Source organism: Chanos chanos, chromosome 6 (genome assembly GCF_902362185.1).
Source record: "Chanos chanos chromosome 6, fChaCha1.1, whole genome shotgun sequence".
Taxonomy (NCBI): domain Eukaryota; kingdom Metazoa; phylum Chordata; class Actinopteri; order Gonorynchiformes; family Chanidae; genus Chanos; species Chanos chanos.
In genome coordinates, this window is record NC_044500.1 from 21,379,979 (window position 1) to 21,401,626 (window position 21,648).

General features: G+C 40.8%; 1 protein-coding gene across 1 annotated transcript in view; it reads right to left on the bottom strand.

Moving 5' to 3' along the window:
* Window positions 1-1,449: 1,449 nt before the first annotated feature.
* The window catches only part of dclk1b (doublecortin-like kinase 1b), a 44,157-nt gene continuing 23,958 nt past the window's right edge, over window positions 1,450-21,648 (bottom strand). The window contains exons 6-17 of the mRNA XM_030776864.1: window positions 14,517-14,611; window positions 11,193-11,280; window positions 10,119-10,288; window positions 9,687-9,806; window positions 8,821-8,967; window positions 7,299-7,432; window positions 5,213-5,290; window positions 4,871-4,967; window positions 4,395-4,475; window positions 3,936-4,049; window positions 2,712-2,782; window positions 1,450-1,507 (exon numbers count right to left, since the gene is read on the bottom strand). Coding sequence (XP_030632724.1) covers window positions 1,450-1,507; window positions 2,712-2,782; window positions 3,936-4,049; window positions 4,395-4,475; window positions 4,871-4,967; window positions 5,213-5,290; window positions 7,299-7,432; window positions 8,821-8,967; window positions 9,687-9,806; window positions 10,119-10,288; window positions 11,193-11,280; window positions 14,517-14,611 — 1,253 coding nt within the window. The remainder of the gene's footprint in view (window positions 1,508-2,711; window positions 2,783-3,935; window positions 4,050-4,394; window positions 4,476-4,870; window positions 4,968-5,212; window positions 5,291-7,298; window positions 7,433-8,820; window positions 8,968-9,686; window positions 9,807-10,118; window positions 10,289-11,192; window positions 11,281-14,516; window positions 14,612-21,648) is intronic.

Sequence of the window (21,648 nt, forward strand, 5' to 3'; positions counted from 1 at the left end):
TGTGTGTGTGCGCGTGCGTGCATATGTGCGTGTGAGAGTGTGTGTGTGTGTGTCTTTCAGAAACCTGTTTTGGCAGAAATATTCAGTAATTGAGATAAAGATGATTCCCAGTGATAGAAGGGCTAAGGGGTCAGAGAGAAGCAGGCCTTCCTCCAACTGACAAACAGCTTATAGCAGCAGGTTGGTAGAGCTTTACAACGGTTTATTATTCTGATAAACATGTTTTAAATGACGCCACCTACCACCCGACAGAAGCTCAAACTCTATAAGAACAGATGGTGAACGGTAATCAGTTCTACAGTCAAATCCACATCCAAAAATATACACTACATCTCACATGTCTTTAGTGTGATCACGGAACATTCTAGAGCCCAGTCAATAATGTTAATACACAAATAATTAAATGAATAAATAAAATCATTTTAGCTTCACAGAAAAGATGATTATGATTTCAGAAACCCAAAAGAAACTGAAATGACTTTGAGTAAATTCATAAGCGAATACATTAAAATAAATAAACTAGAAAAATCTCAAATGTATGAAATTTATACAAAAAGTACATTAAAAGCCCACTACAGGGCATGTGAGGTTTTATCATTTAAATGGAAGAGATAGATCTTGAGGTCTCACACTGCACCATTCACCACAGCCAGTGTGTGTCCATCCCAAGCCACTGCCTTGAAATGGAAAATTTCTTTGTTTGTTTGTGCTTTCTATTCAATTTACTAGATGATGGAGGTTAGTTAGGGCTGTTCAGTGTGTGCTTATGTGTGGTACTTCCCATTTGAACCACTAGATGGCACCACAAGGCAGGCCAAGACTTGGCTACTGGCCAAGAATCAATCAAGCTCAAAATAATCATCTAATGAGTCTAAAACATTGATTAGAAGGTGATAAGAAATGACTGGTTGCACTAATAAATTCACAGAGAGTTATCTTTATTTTACTCATCTCATGAGGAAGAGAGAAAGGAGAACCTTGTTCTCAGACCACCCCACAGAATCACGTTAAGTGCTGTTGAGTCGTACAGGGAAGCATCCACACAGGCCTAACGAATACGGACAGGTGCATGTTTTGGCTTTGTGAACCACAGATGTCTTTAATATATTTTGTAATGCAATGTTAACTTATCATCCTAATCTGTTCTGCATTTCCTTTTTTCCCCCCTCTTTTCTCCCTTCTCTCACCATGCAACCACCCCATCCATCCATCCATCCGTCCATCCTTCCATCCATCCATCCATCCATCCTTCCATCCATCCATCCATCCATCTGTTTGGGGTTCAGTGGTGGCTGATACGTGACTAGAATGGGGAGTTTGGGGAGCGGACAGTCTCGGCAGAGCTGGGGGACAAGTCCTCGGACTCGGAGGTGAATTCGGCAGGGGAGAGCCTTGGAGTGGCTGCGGTGGCAGACTGGAGATTGATCTGTGCCTTCTGGGCTGCGGGTCTCACATCCTGGTGGCGTCTTCGTCTGAAAATCTGCCTCTCCTTATCAAGAGCGGTGGTCTAAGGAGGAGGAGGAGAAGAGAAGAGAAGAGAAGAGAAGAGAAGAGAAGAGAAGAGAAGAGAAGAGAAGAGAAGAGAAGAGAAGAGAAGAGAAGAGAAGAGAGGAGAGGCGAGGCGAGGAGAGGAGGAGGGAGGGAGGAGAGTGGAGGAGCACTGAGTGAATTTTAACAAACACATTTTTTGGGCCACTTGTGCTTTCTTTTACAAATAGAAAAATATTAGCATTTTATTTTAATGAAGAAACTCTAAGCAACATTTTCAAATAACAAAAAAAGGGGAAAAAACCCTTAGAAGTTATATTGCACCTTATGTTCTGGGCTGCCTGTTACACATTTATTTATTTATTACAGTGTGTTATTTTTATTTAAATATTCTGCAGTAGAAAACTATTTTGCTAGGGTTTTTTGTTTGTTGAGGGAAAATGATACCCTCTAAATTGTTTTGAATTTTACAGGCTCATAAACGTATAGCTTTGAGAAGAAGCACAAGCACCCTGAAGACAGTGGACAACAGAACTGTAAATTCCGTCCCATTCCAAGGAAAGCTGACGAGTTCCAAACATATTCCACAGATTGGAAGACCAGGAAATCGTGAGAGAGACTGCTAACAAATCCACTGGGCAGGAGACACTAAGCACTCACACTAGGACTCCACGCACGCACACACATCACACCCACACACATCACAAACATACACACAGCTGATACACACACACACACACACACACACACACATATCATAGTTCATGCTAATAGTTTGACTTAACATTTAACACGTCCCATACAAAACTCATACATCACAGCTAGTATGACACTACCCAAGTGCATCACAGTTGGGGTATAGGTTACATACGGTCTACTGTCCTGCCACACGAGAGATGAGTGCTTATGAACACATGAGTGAGTCAGTGAGTGAGTGAGTGAGTGAGTGAGTGAGTGAGCGAGCGAGGACGCAGCAGAGGAGAGTGGGATGGAGGAAGCTGGCAAAAAGGGAGTGATGAAAATGAATAAAGCTTGGCATGGAGAGAGAAGCTGGAGAGAAAAAAATGGATTCCAGAGTTCAGTAAGCTAAATTTAAAGCTCTGTTTCATCCCGTTCTGCAGGGAAAGAAACTTTACAGTCTGTGTGCGAGAGGAAAGGGAACAGGGCGTGATGGAGACTGCCAGCACGTTGCCATGGAAACACTGTGGGTAAGCACCCCATACCTTATCCAAAACATCCCTGGGTGTGGGTAGTCCAAAGACCCTGATCGCGTGATGGCAAACCCGTCGTCAGGCTGAGCAGAGAGAAACGGGGGCATCTCAGTGGTTTATCTTTTAAAACAGCCCTGTTTTCTCTCCTTATCCTAACAGTCAGAGTGGAGTCCAACAGCATCAGCTCTAAGCTAAACGTGCTGTTCAGTTTTTAGCAGAAGGAAAATGCTTCACAGCAAAGAGTGTTTTAAGTGAGCTGACACAACACAGCTACAGTACAGACACAGCCACACCAGTCTGCTACATACACAACACGGCCTGTCTTCTCTGTCTAAACATCATGACAACCATTTTCTCACTATCCACTTTAGACCACTAACACGCTCAAGACTAGATAAATATGGATAAACAAATATAGAAAGAAAAGTTAAAATATCAAACTGAAAGGTGCAGTCGGAGTTGGAAATCCTTCATATATATATCATTTATATAAATTATTCTCTAGACTGATGGACCTGAACTGCTAAAGAGCAGTGTTAAAGAAAGATTGTGTGTGTGTGTGTGTGTGTGTGTGTGTGTGTGTGTGTGTGTGTGTGTGTGTGAAACTAAAAGACATATCTGGATTCTGAAAGGGAGACACAGGAAGAAAATGTGAGAGAGAAACAAACTTTAAACACTGAAACACAAGAAAACAAAGCATTACTGATCACTATCCCTGACAACGGTGCTAACAGCAGTCATAAGAGAAAGAGAGAGAGGAGAAGGTGTGGAGGCCTGGGCTAGAGACAGAGAAAGAGAGAAGCATGTTTAGGCTGGAGGTGAGGTCTGCCAGGAGCAGAGACACAAGGAGGTGTCAATGGGAGCACAGCCAGTGAAGGAGTCAGCTGGTCAGAGAAGCTGAATGAGAGAGAAGCAGACTAAGCAGGACATGAGATGGAGGTAAAAGCATCTCCTCACTGAATCAACAGCCCCCTTACTGCCAGAGCTGCTCCACAGAAGTCCTGCTGTCTAACTATGCTCAGAATGTCTAATGAAGGGAAATTCAGATAGACCTTTGCAGAAGCAAAAGTCTTTATAAGCAGTTAAAAAACTGGGAAAAAAACACAGAAGAAGCATGAGCCATCTGTACATGCATGAATTCAATATTGAGAGCCTGAGTCACTTATGGTCTGAGAGCTAAACGGAAGCAAATGGAAAGACAGGGCAGCATGTGGAAGCTGAGGAAGCATTTCTTACAGTTATGACCGTGACTCCAGCGGTGGAACTGTTGGGCTTGGGTCCTGTGTTGAAATGCTTCTTTATCTTTCCAGCCACAGACAACTGGTGTTCATTCTCTGACAAACCATCATCCTGCAAAGAGCACACATTAAGGCTTCACTAAGTCTCCTGCACTCAAAACCCACTGAGGGATCGATACTGATGAATGTGTGAGAATGATACGTATGGAAGAAAGTCTGGAATTAACAAGGTGTCCTGAAATGAAATGACTAGGACCACAGTAGATTAAATAGATAATTTCTTCAAAACTACTGTATTCAATCCAAAACATTTTTGTCAGAAAAACAAAGTGTTGCACTGCACTGTTCCTGCATTGCTTTCTGTTTTTGATTTTCTGTCTGGGGTTTACATTAGAGTTTGTGTATCACGAGTGGGCCTGTGAGAGTGAAACATGTGTGAGGTAAAGAGTATGCTCACATTGACCCAGGGGTGGTCCAGAACCTGCAGGGCAGTGAACCTCTTCTCCACCTCCACCTGCAGCATACAGCTAATGAGCTCCTACAGAGAGAGAGAGAGAGAGAGAGGGGGGGGGGGGAGAGAGAGAGAGGAGAGAGAGAGAGAGAGAGAGAGAGAGAGGGAGAGGGAGGGGAAGAGAGAGGGAGATAGAGGGAGAGAGAGAGAGAGAGAGGGAGAGGGAGGGGAAGAGAGAGGGAGATAGAGGGAGAGTGGGAGAGAGGAGTGGGGAGAGAGAGAGAGAGAGAGAGAGAAAGAGGTCAGCTTAGACATCTATGCCAAAGCAATGACGGACACTCACAAAGAAATGACGCGCAATGCACAAACACATCATTATGAAAATAGCTAAGAACACATACACAGTGATCTGGGGTAAATGTTTTAATGCTTTACTAATGTGCAGAGAATAACAAATTTAAGTCTAATTATAGAAGACAAACCTTTGCTGTGTCAGATACACTGTCCCAGTATGGCAGAGGGAAATCAAGCTGACCTATCAGAATCTGATCAAACAGAGCCTCTTGATCATCAGTACTCCTGCAAAGACAGAATTAGAAAGCACTGCTCAATTTTACCACTAGAGGGAGGAAGTGCAATGCATCACCAGGGACTATAGCAGTAAGGACAAAAGGGGTTTTATCACTCTTTGGAGGCCAAACAGAGATTTTGAAGATGGGATACTTGAATTTACTGCTTGGCAATACATAGATTTTTTTTTAATCTTGAGGGGTTTTATTCCGCTTTTTATAAAATAAGTGAATATGGCGATCTACACTACGCACCCACGGAATGGAGGGAAGCCACAAAGCAGGATGTATGTGATGACACCGGCTGCCCAGATATCCACCTTCAAACCATAACTGTCACACAGATAAAGAAGGAGAGCGAGAAAGAGAGAGAGACAGAGACATTTATGGACTTTTCTGTGTCAGACTAAAGTGCTCTATAAAAATCTTCGCTGACAGAGCTGTGTTTGTGTCAGTCTTCTCTTTCAGAGCTGTGTTTGTGTCAGTCTTCTCTATCAGAGCTGTGTTTGTGTCAGTCTTCTCTTTCAGAGCCGTGTTTGTGTCAGTCTTCTCTTTCAGAGCCGTGTTTGTGTCAGTCTTCTCTTTCAGAGCCGTGTTTGTGTCAGTCTTCTCTATCAGAGCTGTGTTTGTGTCAGTCTTCTCTATCAGAGCCGTGTTTGTGTCAGTCTTCTCTGACAGAGCTGTGTTTGTGTCAGTCTTCTCGATCAGAGCTGTGTTTGTGTCAGTCTTCTCGATCAGAGCTGTGTTTGTGTCAGTCTTTTCTATCAGAGCTGTGTTTGTGTCAGTCTTCGCTGACAGAGCTGTGTTTGTGTCAGTCTTCTCTATCAGAGCTGTGTTTGTGTCAGTCTTCTCTATCAGAGCTGTGTTTGTGTCAGTCTTCTCGATCAGAGCTGTGTTTGTGTCAGTCTTCTCTGACAGAGCTGTGTTTGTGTCAGTCTTCTCGATCAGAGCTGTGTTTGTGTCAGTCTTTTCTATCAGAGCTGTGTTTGTGTCAGTCTTTTCTATCAGAGCTGTGTTTGTGTCAGTCTTCTCGATCAGAGCTGTGTTTGTGTCAGTCTTCTCGATCAGAGCTGTGTTTGTGTCAGTCTTCTCTGACAGAGCTGTGTTTGTGTCAGTCTTCTCGATCAGAGCTGTGTTTGTGTCAGTCTTTTCTGTCAGAGCTGTGTTTGTGTCAGTCTTCTCGATCAGAGCTGTGTTTGTGTCAGTCTTCTCGATCAGAGCTGTGTTTGTGTCAGTCTTCTCTGACAGAGCTGTGTTTGTGTCAGTCTTCTCGATCAGAGCTGTGTTTGTGTCAGTCTTCTCGATCAGAGCTGTGTTTGTGTCAGTCTTCTCTGACAGAGCTGTGTTTGTGTCAGTCTTCTCTGACAGAGCTGTGTTTGTGTCAGTCTTCTCTGACAGAGCTGTGTTTGTGTCAGTCTTCTCGATCAGAGCTGTGTTTGTGTCAGTCTTCTCTGACAGAGCTGTGTTTGTGTCAGTCTTTTCTATCAGAGCTGTGTTTGTGTCAGTCTTCGCTGACAGAGCTGTGTTTGTGTCAGTCTTCTCTATCAGAGCTGTGTTTGTGTCAGTCTTCTCGATCAGAGCTGTGTTTGTGTCAGTCTTCTCTGACAGAGCTGTGTTTGTGTCAGTCTTCTCGATCAGAGCTGTGTTTGTGTCAGTCTTTTCTATCAGAGCTGTGTTTGTGTCAGCCTTCTCGATCAGAGCTGTGTTTGTGTCAGCCTTCTCGATCAGAGCTGTGTTTGTGTCAGTCTTTTCTATCAGAGCTGTGTTTGTGTCAGTCTTTTCTATCAGAGCTGTGTTTGTGTCAGTCTTCTCGATCAGAGCTGTGTTTGTGTCAGTCTTCTCGATCAGAGCTGTGTTTGTGTCAGTCTTTTCTGTCAGAGCCGTGTTTGTGTCAGTCTTCTCGATCAGAGCCGTGTTTGTGTCAGTCTTCTCGATCAGAGCTGTGTTTGTGTCAGTCTTCTCTATCAGAGCTGTGTTTGTGTCAGTATTCTCGATCAGAGCTGTGTTTGTGTCAGTCTTCTCTATCAGAGCTGTGTTTGTGTCAGTCTTCTCTATCAGAGCTGTGTTTGTGTCAGTATTCTCGATCAGAGCTGTGTTTGTGTCAGTCTTCTCGATCAGAGCTGTGTTTGTGTCAGTCTTCTCTGACAGAGCTGTGTTTGTGTCAGTCTTCTCGATCAGAGCTGTGTTTGTGTCAGTCTTCTCTATCAGAGCTGTGTTTGTGTCAGTCTTCTCGATCAGAGCTGTGTTTATGTCAGTCTTCTCTAACAGAGCTGTGTTGATTGGTCTGAGAGTGTGTTATGTAAGCGACCCAGGTGAGGTACAGAGAGAGTATATGACCCACCCAGTCTCAGCGATGATCTCTGGGGCCACGTAGGTCGGTGTACCACACACCGTAAACAGCGGGCCGTCCACCAATGTGGCCAAACCAAAGTCTCCCAGCTTGAGAGACTTACTACCATCCTGGTGTTCATAAACCTGAAGCACAAGCAAATGCTCATGTCAAAAACTACCACAAGCTTTCTGTGGTTTATAGTGTGTCCCTTCCTAAAGAAGAGCTCATGAAAGATCACTCCTCTCTAAAGAAGAGCTCTTTTTATGTGAACAGCTTGCCTTTAGGTTTCATTTAATGCACTAGTCACATGGGTTGACCATTCCCATGTGTCCCAAATACAACTCCATACACAGAGGTGAGATTTTCTTTTTGTTGTCATATATGCATCCTCATACACAGAAGTGAGATTTTCTTTTCGTTTTCATATGCATCCTCATACACAGAGGCACGAAAGGCGATATCTATCGCATTTTAGCACTTATTCCATTTTATGGCTAAATCTTACAGTGCCAATTCCTAACCAAGACAATATATTCCTGTAAAAATGTCTAAAAACAGGTCACTGTCACAATCAAGGGCAGGTTATGGGATTCTTCTTACTCCCTTACACACCACACTTACAGACAGGCAAGTACTGCGGTGGGTTTTTTTTTGTTTTTTTTTTCAGAAAAAGGCTCTATCATTAGTGTACGTACAGGTACGTATGACTCATTGACTGAGTCAGTGTGTCCATGTAAAGTGTAGGCATGTATGACTCAGTCAGTGTGTCCATGTAAAGTGTAGGCATGTATGACTCAGTCAGTGTGTCCATGTAAAGTGTAGGCATGTATGACTCAGTCAGTGTGTCCATGTAAAGTGTAGGCATGTATGACTCAGTCAATGTGTCCATGTAAATTGTAGGCATGTATGACTCAGTCAGTGTGTCCATGTAAAGTGTAGGCATGTATGACTCAGTCAATGTGTCCATGTAAAGTGTAGGCATGTATGACTCAGTCAATGTGTCCATGTAAAGTGTAGGCATGTATGACGCAGTCAATGTGTCCATGTAAAGTGTAGGCATGTATGACTCAGTCAATGTGTCCATGTAAAGTGTAGGCATGTATGACTCAGTCAATGTGTCCATGTAAAGTGAAGTCATCAGCCATGCTCTGAGAAGCCACTTTTTCCCCCACCCCTACACTGACAACTCCAGCACCAAACTCAACCAAACTCCTACACAATCACTGTTATAAACACCTCACCTTCCCTTTCCCCTCAAAAAGAATACAATACCTTCTTCTCTCTGTTCTCTCTTTTTTCTGTTTTTTTTTTTTAATTATTCCTCCTTGCAGGCGATTGACAGAGTAGTTTTGCTCTAATCAGTTCCTGACACTGAAAGGCCAGGACATGTAAGGATAAAAGTGTGTGTGTGAAGTTGTTATAGTGAAGGTAGAAGAGAGGAGCAGGAAACTCTCCTTGTTCCAGTATAAGCTGTAGTGTGGTCTACTGGAGATGGAGACGAAGTGCTCATGGGTCAGAGGTCAGGACTCACCAGTAGATTCTCAGGTTTGATGTCGCGGTGAACGATGTTGAGGCTGTGCAGGTATTTGATGGCACTGGCCAGATTATACAGCATACCACTGGCATCTCGTTCTGTGTACTTATTGGAGGAGGTGATGGCATCAAACAGGTCACCGCCCTACACACACACACACACACATTTTTGAAAATCAATAGCCTGTTAAAGTCTCCCTCCTGACAACAGTTTAAAACAGAAACAAACATTTGATTCGATTTAATTTGAAATACATCAGAGGTATTCTCAGTTCACACTTTTGTTTTTTTCCCATCAGTCCTGGTCCGAGTTACTTCAGTAAACAGAGCACTGACCAACATGATACTGGCACATGAAAAAGCAACGTCTGCCTGCCATGGAACATCTGTATTTCACATATGTAACATTGAAAAAAAAAAAAAACGCACTTCACACAATGTGGTTCAATAACATTATAAGTTGGTTGTAACATCATGAAGTGAAAAATGAATACAAACTTTTTTATGAGTAATATAAAAATCACAGTGTACAATACAGTAAACACAGTGGCATTACTGTCTGAATCAATTTAGTTCATTACAACTGTTTTATTTGACACTTCAATTCTTTAATGATACACACAAAAAAACATCAGATTCGTACATATTATAAAAATATGTATTTATGCCATGGAAAAGAGAGACAGATCGAAATAAATACTCTAAATACCACATATTTTATTAACCCTTGAAAATGCAAGAGCTAACACTAAACTCTTAATTATCTCCTGATAACATTAATGTTTTCTCTGATGGACAGGAATGTATGGGCAGTAATGAATGGGGTAAAGCACTGACTGAACACAGTGTTCAGGTGCCCGGTACCTTGACCAGCTCCATGACCAGGTAAAGCTCATTCTGTGTGTCCATCTCCTCGATGAGCAGGACGATGTTGGGGTGTTTGACTCTTCTCAGGATGGACACCTCATTCTGAATCATATGCTCCTGTGACAGAGGAGCACACATTTGACTCTAATGTCTCTAATTACACACATGTCCCCATGGAGAGTCATCACATTCACTCCAGAACACATAAACTACTGTGTGATACACACACATCACCAATATTACCCAATGCTCTGATTCATATTTATTCTGTGCTCTTATACTGTAAACTTGTGAGATGCAGGACGGTACAGTAATGTCTTTCCTGAGTTTAATGTACGAGTTAAAAGCTAGGACTGCTATCTTACATTCTCTGGTGCTGGAGGATTGACTGTATTGTACCGGTGCCCAGTAAAACCAGCACTGTCTCACCTTTCCTCTGCACTTGGCCTTGCTGATGATCTTCAGTGCGTACTCTCTGCCTGTGGATCTCTCCACACACTCACGCACGACAGCAAAGTTCCCGTCCCCTATCGTCCGTCCCACTTTATACCTCTCTGCTATCAGGGCAGGAATCTGAGGATACTCATCCATCAGCTCAGCTAACAAAAACACACACACACACACACATATATAATACACTCACACTGCCTATTGAATTCATCATTTGCTCATGAATTCAATACTTATAACATTGTACAGTATTCTCAGTCTAACGTACAAAGATAAGATGCTATGATTCTAATTATTTCACATGGGCTTCTTTTAGTCAGTTGTGTTCTAGTGCAGTGAGCTGCCATGGGGCCGTCTTCAGGTTCAAGCACCAAACCAACCGTGGCGTCCAAACCATCAAACTATTCAAATTACAAACACATCACAATACAGCATATCTTCTATATCCAAATCTGAAGCAGAAATGGGAGTCTTGTGTATCAGGAATGAAATCCAGCTAGTTTCTTTTTTTTCTTTTTCTTTTTTTCTTTTGCTGTTTGTGACAAAGAGCTGACCGATGACTAATCTACACTGTTAACATCATATTTCTATCTAATTAAACTATTTAAGTATGCATTGCATAGATGTTTTAAGTTTGACTGTATTACTTATCCAGTCTTAGTGTATTGCACTATTTTGATTGTATCTCTAGTTTGATGGATGACTAAGTTGAATAGAAATGAATCATGAATTTCTGGCCCAGACCACACCTCCTCAAGGAACCCTGCAGCCTCTAATTGGCTGGCATGACAATTGAATTTATATTACCCTCCATACTTCAAAACTTGGTGAGTTTTGATCTTATATTTTGCGATTTTTTTCTCTGCATGGAAAGGCAAAGTTGCTGATTTTTATTTGACTAAACAGGTTACGAGTTGTTTTAAATAAGAATAAAAACAATAAGCAAGCTGCCTTAAATGATTTAAGTACACTCAGCTTAGTTGAGCTTACAGTGCACATGTACTGACTGGCTCATTAACACATCTCACACTGTACCTCAGATCTCAGTCTTACCCTCACTTCCTGGCCCATCTCCTTCATCCATAGAACTACACACTTTAGTGGAGGCCAGAGATAGAGATGAGCCACTGTGCTGGGAACCCTGACAGAATGAGAGAGAGAGAGACAGAGATTAGTTTTTTCCACATTTAAATTGGTGAATTCTAATAATAGTCATTCAGTAGTGACCACCAGTAAGAACTCGTTGACTTTTTCTTATTATATGGATAAATGCTGGAGAGCATAAAATATAAAATTCAATGAAAGATCACAGGGGTCTTTTCAGACAGGCAGTCAATAGAAAAACAATATGCCTTTGTATCCTGTTCTCAGGGTATACTAAACATGCGCATTTTGGAAAAGGAACGTTTCTCCAAAGAATACAGGACACCTCATCGGAAAAGACAGTAGCGCAAAAATATGCTTAAGCCGTGAGAGAAAATCATTACCTTAGACTGGAAATTACAGGCAGTTTATGTTGATATAAAGAGACAATGCAGAAATGTGATAGTCATATAACAGGAGTGGCACACTTATGCCTGTTAATGCTCTAAGTCTCACAGAGAGCCTATATGTCACTGCAGAGGGAAAAAGACAGTTTCCATGGAAACAACTCAGTGCTAGCCAGGTTAATAACACTAAGAGCATGAGAGCAGAAAAGAACAGGTAAGGAGACATTCAGCAATATTTTCGAAACCCAAAATTAACCCTGAAAAACAAAGCCTGACCCAGATCTGAGGAAACCTCTTTAACAGAGCCACAGTACTCTCACAAAGCAGCACATTACACTGTGCATCACTGGTCAACTAGACATCGATCAGAGCATGTGTGGTCATAGCATGTGACTGTCTAGGACAGGACCAGATCACATTCTGATTGGGAGCTGATCCTTTCACACTGGCTAAAGTGAATTGATAGATGTACTAATGCTCTGAGTAGACATGTCTGTGATGCTGCTGACAGACTGGTGCTGCTAACACGCTTGTGTTGCTTGAGCTTTGGGCCTGTATTTGGGTGACCTGCATTTTCAATCTGAAATTAATTTAAATGAATAAACTGTTTCTCTCTAAAATAGCCCATCAAAACTCTACCCCATAACTGACATGACATACAGGAGCTGAATAGACAGCAAAGACTGGTAAGACTGACTGAAATAAGCTGACTGAAAATGTTCAGTGCCTTTGCACTGAAATAGAAGCCCTGCCTTGCAGACTTGTCCATGTCTTCACATTGTACAAAGGTTTTAAATGAGTGGTCTGTATGTTATGTTGTACTCTTCTGAACTTCAGGTACAGAGTGCCATTGGCTTTTCCACACCCAGTCAATACCATACAACTGTTTGCTTTGACTCTTCAGGCTGTGGCTTTGTTCTGCACTGACTCTGGTTAAAAACAGTGAAAATGTTGTTTTAAATTCTTTTCCAACCGCTCAGTATTTAGAGACATCTTAAGAAATGATGTACAATCTATTCTGGAAAACTGATATTGAATTTTTCAAATTTCATATTAAGGCTTTGCTCTGTATGTAAAGTCCTCTTGTATTGCTTTTGAAATGAAATATCTTTTAAATTTGAAATTAAGTTTTGTTTTGTGACAGATATAAGTTTTTGAACATGAACGCTGATATTTTGATTTTTTCCATGTTTCTGAAATTGGATATGAGATTTTTAAAAGTTGACGTTAATTCCTTGAATTTTAATAGCAGGTTTCTAAAATCTAATATCAAGTTTTCAATTCAACACGTTTGACAGTATCAATGTAAAGGAGTCTTGCTAAAGGCAGTGCTAGACATGGGCACTCAGCATTTTTAGTTATTCTTAATAATTTTATCCAACACTTTTATCCAACACCCAAATATCCAACACTAGTTCAGACACTGGCCCTTGACAGATTTTGCAGTAAACCCTACAACAGAGTAAAAATAAATCCTCATTTTCATGATTGTCTTGTTTATCCATTTATTCACCTCCAAACCGCTGTGTTTACTGTATTGTAATCAAAATAAACTATTCCATTCTGCGTAACCAAAATAAACCACTCTGTATTCTGTAATCAAAATAAACCACTCCTGGTTCTGCAGTGTTATATATATATATATATATATATATATATATATATAAACACTACATCAAACCAGCTCCTGGTTTATTTTCATACATATGTATAGAGCAGAAAGCAGAATGGTTTATTCATTCGCTGAATCTCCAGTGTTTTGTGTATGCATTACCTCATCTCTTCAAATAACCAGCATGTTATTTATGAGAACATAACTGCACACTGGAGCAAAGGGACTGAGTTGCATAGAAATCATCAAGAATAAGTACTGCTTGTTAAAAAATGATAATAATACAGGACCTATCTCATTGAGAAATTAAAATTTAAAGCAAGCAGCTTCTCTCTGGAGCTATAGCATTTTGAAATTAGGCAGACAGGAGAGACAAGCACCAGTAAACCAGAGACATGAATACAATGGGAAATGTGAAAAAGCAATGTATGACTGAGGTACTGATTTCAAAACAGAGCTTTCATTATGGTACCGTTTAAAAATAAATTAAATTATTATGGAGTACATATGGAGTTATCCCCATGGTGAACAATGTCACGGTTACATCATCTGTTCAATTACTCTCTGACTGAAAAATGATAGAAAAAAGTGTTTCTGTGCTTCATTCCTGAGCAGCCTGATATAAAATAAAAATGAAAATAGTATGAAGTCATAGACACAGGGGGAAAAAGCCAGTAACATGTCAGTCTTAGACAGTCAGGCTACACTCTGGAAACAGTGTGTTTTCATTCTTAGCTGCACTGTGAATGAGACTGGTGCAGGGGGAAACTAGCCAGATGTGAGGACATATCTGTTGTTGCTAGGAAACCTTCCTGCTGCACAGGGAGTTAGATTGAGTTCATCTGGTCTATCTATATGTGTGTGAGCATGTACTCATCTGCATGTTCCACTGGCTGCTGACACACGGCTGCTGAAATGCATATGGAACCAACTGATCAGGGCATTGTTTTCCACGGTTCACATACAGACAACAATTATATATAAGTAAGAGAAGAATGGCCATGTAGTTAGACAAGAGGTCTGATCTGGTTAAGGTGTGGTTAGCTTTATCTTTTTCTTTTTATTAACATCTCCTATCTCTATCAGTGCACAAGACAGAACGCCAGACAGTGTATCTAATCCTTGTCACACTTCATTTCTTTTCATTTTCAAATGAACCTGTTGCAGAACCTCTTTTCTGATATTAGCCAAACAATACATTAACCCAGTCTTTTTGGGAGTGAATATTAAAGTAAAAAGGGTTCAGAACAAAGGTCAGAGGTCAGACAGGCTCACCCTTCGTCGTCTGAGACTGGCCGGACTGGTGGGTGACGGACTGGGAGACTTTCCAGATCGTGGAGTAGAGAGCTGACTGCCTGCTGTTCCATTAGCTACAGCAATGAAAACAAAGACAAGTTCAGTCCAGTTCAGTTCGCTCCAGTTCATTTCATGTCACTTCCATATTCAGTATTAATGAAGTATACAGTTTTACTTTTTTTTTTTTTTATTACTGTCATTCATTTGACATGGAATACATTCCCATATGTTCATAAACTAAGCGCACAAGCACACACACACAAAAACGACATGCACAATACACACACACACACACACACACAGAGAGAGAGAGAGTTTACACACCTTAATAACAACAATATCTTTTGTAAAATGCAGCTATGCATTTTTTTTTACCTGTGGGGACTATGATTTTGACCCTAGTTTGACAAGGCATCCCAAGTAGAAAAGTGTGCTTTCAGTAAAATGCTCACCTAATCTAGCAAAAACAAGTACACACACACACATGCACGCACACACATACACATACCACACCTGACAGGTCAGTTTCATGAGATTGTTCTGTGTAGAGGCAAATTTATGGACAGTACTGCATAAGAGGAAGACCTCAATTAATCCAGCTGTAAACTCTTCAGTTAAACACTCCTGAATGACCAACTTCAAAAAGAAAGAAAAAAAAACCACAAAAAAATCTTTGGTCTTTATTCTTTTGTATCCAAATATTCCTCTCAACACTGTGATAGACACTGAGGTCTAAAAAGACAGTAAACTGAGATGTAAAAACATCCTACCCGAGCACGTTTCCGTGGAGACAGGTTTGTTCTTACCTGCCACACTGAACAGCAAGCTGTTGGAACAGAGTGCCATTCCTCCAAAGCTCATGGTCTCTCTGCTAGTTTGTCATGAATGAACAGAGAGAGTGGGAGGGCATGCCGTATGTAGTATACAGCAGCTGAAATCTGATTGGCTAGCTGTTGCTCTGCGTGTATTTGACGCGAACGCTGGCGACAGTGGGAGGAGCAGCAGTCACTCTCAGATCTACATCAAAGGTGTCAGTTTATCTGGTGTGTGGCCTATGTTCAAATCGTTAAGTGTGGAGAAGACAATGCTCTGTAATAATGTCAAGACAGCTCAAAATCTCACTCACTATTACAATGGGACATAGTGAATATCATGTTTTTATCATGTTTTAGCTGTATCATGACAAGAGTCAAAACAAGAAGAAAACAGGACATAATAAGAATTCACCTATGAGGAAGAACAACTCATTCCCAGCAAAAGTAAAGGTGGTGAGTCATAATCCACTTTACTCCCATGACTACAGACACTATGAAACCTGTGGTGACCTGTAGGGCCTGTGGTGTGTGTGTGTGTGTCACTGGGGAAGAGCAAGCACACTTTTATTTTTGACACTGAAAACAGACTCAGAGTCTCCCCATCTTATGTGCCATTTTCAGAACACAACTGTTTCATGAATTATGCATGAAAACAGGCGACAAATGAGGGCACAGCTAACACGTCAGTTACTCTCAGAAATGGGAAAGCCAAGGTTAAATGCAGACTATCACACAAAACCATTTATTTCAGTAGCTAATTGCATTCTGTCGATACATTGACATATGATAAAGAATCTGGACACTCCTCCCTTTTACAATAGCATTCAAAAAAGATGATATTCATTAAACATCTCTCATCCACAGTATAACTCATTGAGTACACTGATAACCTCCTCCTCATCCTTTTCAGTTCATGTGTATCAGTGGATGGTGTGTAATAAGGTTTTTATTTAAACCTCTGATTTAATCTCTTTGTTTACAGTTAATGGAAAGTCTTGTCATAGCCCACACATGCCAGCTTCAAAGAAATATTTCTTTCCTTTGTCACACAGCTCCTATGAACAGCACTGTTTCTAAAAAATTTCACACTGATAAAATTCGTTTGCTAGTATATCATACATAGTGTGTGTGTGTTAGCACTGCGTGCCAAGTATGTGTTAGTGTGGTGAGCGCAAAGAGAACACATTCCATGAACACAAATTGAAAGGAGAGATACTGGACCATACAGACATGTAGCTACTTATGTTTTCCAGTGCGGAGCCTTCACACCCAGACTGCATATGACACAAACCATTCTCAGAGTCACTGCAGTACTCCATAATGATGCTTAATGATCACATGCATGTCTGTGCTCAGGAAACACGCTCCGATTACAACATCAGCTCCTGTTCCCTTATGGGTTTCCGTAAACAGCCGTGATGATAGGTGCGTATATCTTACCCCAATGTGTTTTGTTTTTTCATGGTCCTAATGTGACCATAAGTCACTAATGTGACTGCCTTAACAAACAGAGCTCCGTTTTCCAACCAGCTGGACCTGACTGGAAAAGAGTGGTTGAGTGTCTTCCGTCATTTGTGAGAAATCACTCGGAGCACAGGGCAGTGTTCTAGGTCAGTGTGAGAAAAACAAATATCTAACCCTGCATTAGAAAACTCCACACTTACTGTTTCCAAAACAAAGCAGGTGCTGATGCATGACTGAACACCTAAATGTGGAACAAACTGTATTGGTTAATAGAATTTTTATTCATAACTATCTGGTTCCCAGCAACCTTGGATTGGTTAAACAAACTGTTATTTATAAACTAAAATACATAATTATTTTTGAGTATGTAGTATAAGAAAAATTTCAAGATTACTGAACTAAAGTTGTACAAGGTCTGGAAGGACTTTTTTACCTATCTGATTATAAAAATGTTCACACACTATTCCCGACATTAAAACCCTGAGCACGGAGGCATCGAGCAAAGATCTGCGCTAAAATCATATTCTCCACCCACTCAGTCCTGCTGGCTGCCTTACTGAAAAATCTCAGCACAGACATAGAGAGAGAGAAAAGAGAGAAAGAGAGAGAAAGAAGAGCAAGAAAGAAGAGAGAGAGAGGATGAGAGAGAAAGAGAAAGACAGAAGAAGAAAGAGAGACCCTGGCACATCCGTCCTTATGCAATATGTTTTTCTGACCTGATTCTAGAGACAGATGGAGATGCTCAAGTTTAATGAGCTGGATTAGCCATCATATCCTGTCTGTTATGACCGTTCATTGAGTCAAATGTATCATATGGTTTTAATTGGCCTTTTGCTCTAATTCTTTCAATAAATCCAATAAGTAGCATATAAAAGGAACAATATATGAACTATAACACTTTACTATGACAATACATCAAAGTTTGAATGATTTCAGTATATTCATAAAAGTAATGACATTCCAGAAAAGACATTCCAGTAAAACTATACCACTCACTCTCTCTCACTCATTATCTAAGCCGCTTATCCTGATTAGGGTCGCGGGGGGTGCTGGAGCCTATCCCGCGCACATAGGGCGAAAGGCGGGGAAACACCCTGGACAGGTCGCCAGTCCATCGCAGGGCAAAACTATACCAAAAAAAGGCATATTAGTAAACCCAAACCAGTAGATTCTCAGGGCATTACAAGCCCAAAGTGGCATTTTGGTTAGGTCTTGAATAGCGACAGTAAACCAAAACCAGTAGATTCTCAAAGCATTACCAGTCCAGTCTAGGAATTTGGTTAGCTTTCAGCTGATATCCAAAGGACGCATAAAAAAAAAAAAAAAAAAAAAACACACCATGTGTTTCACAGTATCAAACTGTCCTTAAATTGTCATAAATCCTCCATTAATTCAGTACAGTCTCTACAGTATTTAATATAACAAAATAAAAAACTATTATTATGGTAACATGCTGGCTAACAAAATCACCGGCTGTTTCGCTCGGTGCATCAATAGCATCAATATTGGTCTGTTCCCTCAGGTGACCTGGACACCAATGATGAGTCGCTCACTTTGCCAATGACCAGTCACTCAATTCACCAATGACCAGTCACCCAATTCACCAAGGATCAGTCACTCACTTCACCAAGGATCAGTCACTCAATTCGCTGATGATCAGTCACTCAGTTCGCCAGTAAGGTAGCCACTGTCATGACCCCCAAAAGGAGGACACCCAAGCCCGAAAAGGAAGACAAAAGGCAATACCGGCAGACAGGCAATTCAAAAGACACAAAATGAAAACAATAACCATTATATAACAGTTGCGATCAAACTGAACCAAAACTTGCTCTATAAACTGACAGGATAAAATAAATATTCTACTCACCAAAGATGCGTAGTTGTGATATTTCACCCCTTTCCTAGCTGCTCCCAAGATTTTCCTACTGGACAGGAATTTGTGGTAGCCTACATCTCTGTACACTCTGAAAAGTTGACACAGATTTGGAGCTCTGCCTTGGTCTTATGCTTGTCTGTGGCAGCATGCCGTTCAATAGCTCCATTTCCTTTCCTGCTCGCATCAACATTGGCTCGGCAAAGCTTGCATAATGCACGAAATTCATCCGTGGCACTTTTCATAAAGAATGTACGTTCTTTACACCATTCAGGGTTGTATACAGTTTTTCGTTTTGGTATTTTGACTGACTTAACTAACTTTAGGTAAACTGGATGAGATAGGTTCAATGATCAGCTGATACCAACGGTAACGACACTGTTACTACACTACATGTTTGGTGATTAGTGAGCGTTTACACATTAAACTAAAGAAATATCATAGAAAGAAAGATCATTGATTTGACAGGTACATCCGCTAATAACCTACAAAATAAAAATTTTAACCCTGAAAATAACTGCGATCGTACTTTCAGAGTGCCCACACCATTAGCCAAAAAAAAAGAACCTACAGACTTCTTTCACAGTAGTCAGTAAGACACAGTGTAACAAAGTGCACTCTAGCACTCAGAGAGTGAAGAGCTGAAAAACCAATCTGTCCGTCCAATGGCCACCCTATTTACCAATGACCAGTCACTCACTTTGCCGATGATCAGTCACTCAATTCGTCAATGATCAGTCAAATAGTTTGCTGATGATCAGTCACTCAGCTCAGCAAAGATCAGTCACTCAATTCAGCAATGATCAGTCACTCAATTCACTAAGATCAATTATAAAGCTCTTGGTAATGAAGAACAAAAGAAGGTTTCACCCAAACTGACAGGTGTGTGTGTTTGCCATGGCTCCTTCTATGAGAAGGTGACTGCCAAGTGAGAATGCATCTTAAAAAGTGAACTGGCAATGCTGGTCAAAATTGCAAAAAACCCAGTTATTTCTCACTAGCATGAATGTATATTAAATGATGCTTTGTCCTTAGTACAGAACAAAAAACAACAACAACGAAAAATGTGATTCTGATTCTCATTTACTTGACATGATTCTAAAATCTAATATCCAGTGACCATAAGGTATCTTTTTTTATTTGTTTTCGACTTTAATGTCACCTTTAAAGAACAAGTTTTCTAACTTCTTTCCCTTACTAACTTAACGTTTGACACAGACATTTCCAGAAAACTTGTTTATCCAGTGATACACTGTCATTAAAACTTCACAATTTAAAAAAAAAACAAAAAAAAACAATGGGACCCAGTCACAGCTGATGTGTTTGTTTGGCCTTGCCAGCAGATCTCTGGGTTCCTGAGAAGACCCCGCAGGAAGTACATGCTAACGTGGCATCATTAGTCCTTCCGTATGCTCTCCAGTTGCCCTAGCAACCAGCCATGTCCCTTCAAACCCTCACAGTGGGAATGCCTCATAAAACAATTTTCTGGTGAGAGACCACCACAGTCACACTGGCTTTTCCTGGCACTCTGTGAGGTGTCTCTGAGAGGGAGTGTGCTGTTGCTCTCTGCTGTGATGCTGAATGAGAAGTGACCAGGCACTGAGAGGTCATTTTACCATATAACAGAGACAACTGCAGGACTGTTGTGCCTGATCTCATCCACTAATGCTGCCCAAAACAGAGAAAGAGCTCTATTATAGCTTGCTATAATTATCATTCACTCCTTGTAACATGACCCAAAACAGCTAGCGTGCTCAATTGTTTGAAAAAAGCTTGAAAAAAAACTGAGCCAGGAGTGATTTGCAGACAAAAGATTATTGGAAGAACGGCAAAGAACGAAAATCTAGGCTAATGATCTCCCCAAGGCCCTTCAGACCATAATTATAATTTGACAAACTCTAGTGCAGTAATTATCCAGCAAATAATATCAGAGAAATTTGGGTTTGTTCCAGAGCTAAATGACAAACCACTACATTCACTAAATACACACACACACACACACGTTAATACTGAGAAAAGGCTTGAGAGACTGTTGTTGACTATTCCTTTTCATGAGTCTATGGTGAATGTAAATAATGAAGACATGTTAAGATTGTTCATTTCCAATGAGCAGAGACGCACACACTCTTTTCTCACTTTTACAGCATTCACATCTCTAGTCTGAGCCAACTCTATGACTAAAAGTATATCTACACCCATACCTTCTCTCTCTCTCTCTCTCTCTCTCACACACACACACACACACACACGTAACATTATACATCACATTCACACACAACATATTTATCTCATATGTTTGTGCTCCTGTTAATGATTATTGGCTGTTGAGTGTTTTAGTGAGGCTGAGGATGACCTGCAAAACTCTCTCTTTCCACCTCCATCCATCTGTTTCAAGTCCTCGATCATGTACCAAAAACAATAATGTCTTAACAGCTGTGAAGACTCCAGTGGACAAGACAACTCAAATGTATAAAGCATCAATAATGAATTTGCTGCCACTGTTTCTCTTACAAAGGTGCCTTTTTTTCTAAGAGTGAATAAAGTTGCTATTTAGAAATATCAGTTCTGTAGAACTGTCTAAGTCAAGTGTGTCAAAATCCAGTCCTGGAGGGCCATGGTCCTGCTGTTTTCCTTGTCGACCAACTAAATACAATCTCTGATTGGCTGAAGAGTGGGCATACCTGTTTTCAAGATGAAAATCAACAGGAAACTAAGAGGTGAAAACAAACACCGGCAGGACCCTGGCCCTCCAGGACCGGATTGTAACACATATGGTCTAAGTTATCTGCAGACATTTCTTGGAGTCAAACAAAGATAACTGTAAAAATCCCTTTTGGAAGGAAATAAGATGCTATTAAAATTTATTTTTATACTTGTTAAGTGTGTGAAATACCAGATTGTGTATGAGAACAGTACTGCTACGGAGCACAATGAACATGTAGCATGTAACATGTAACAT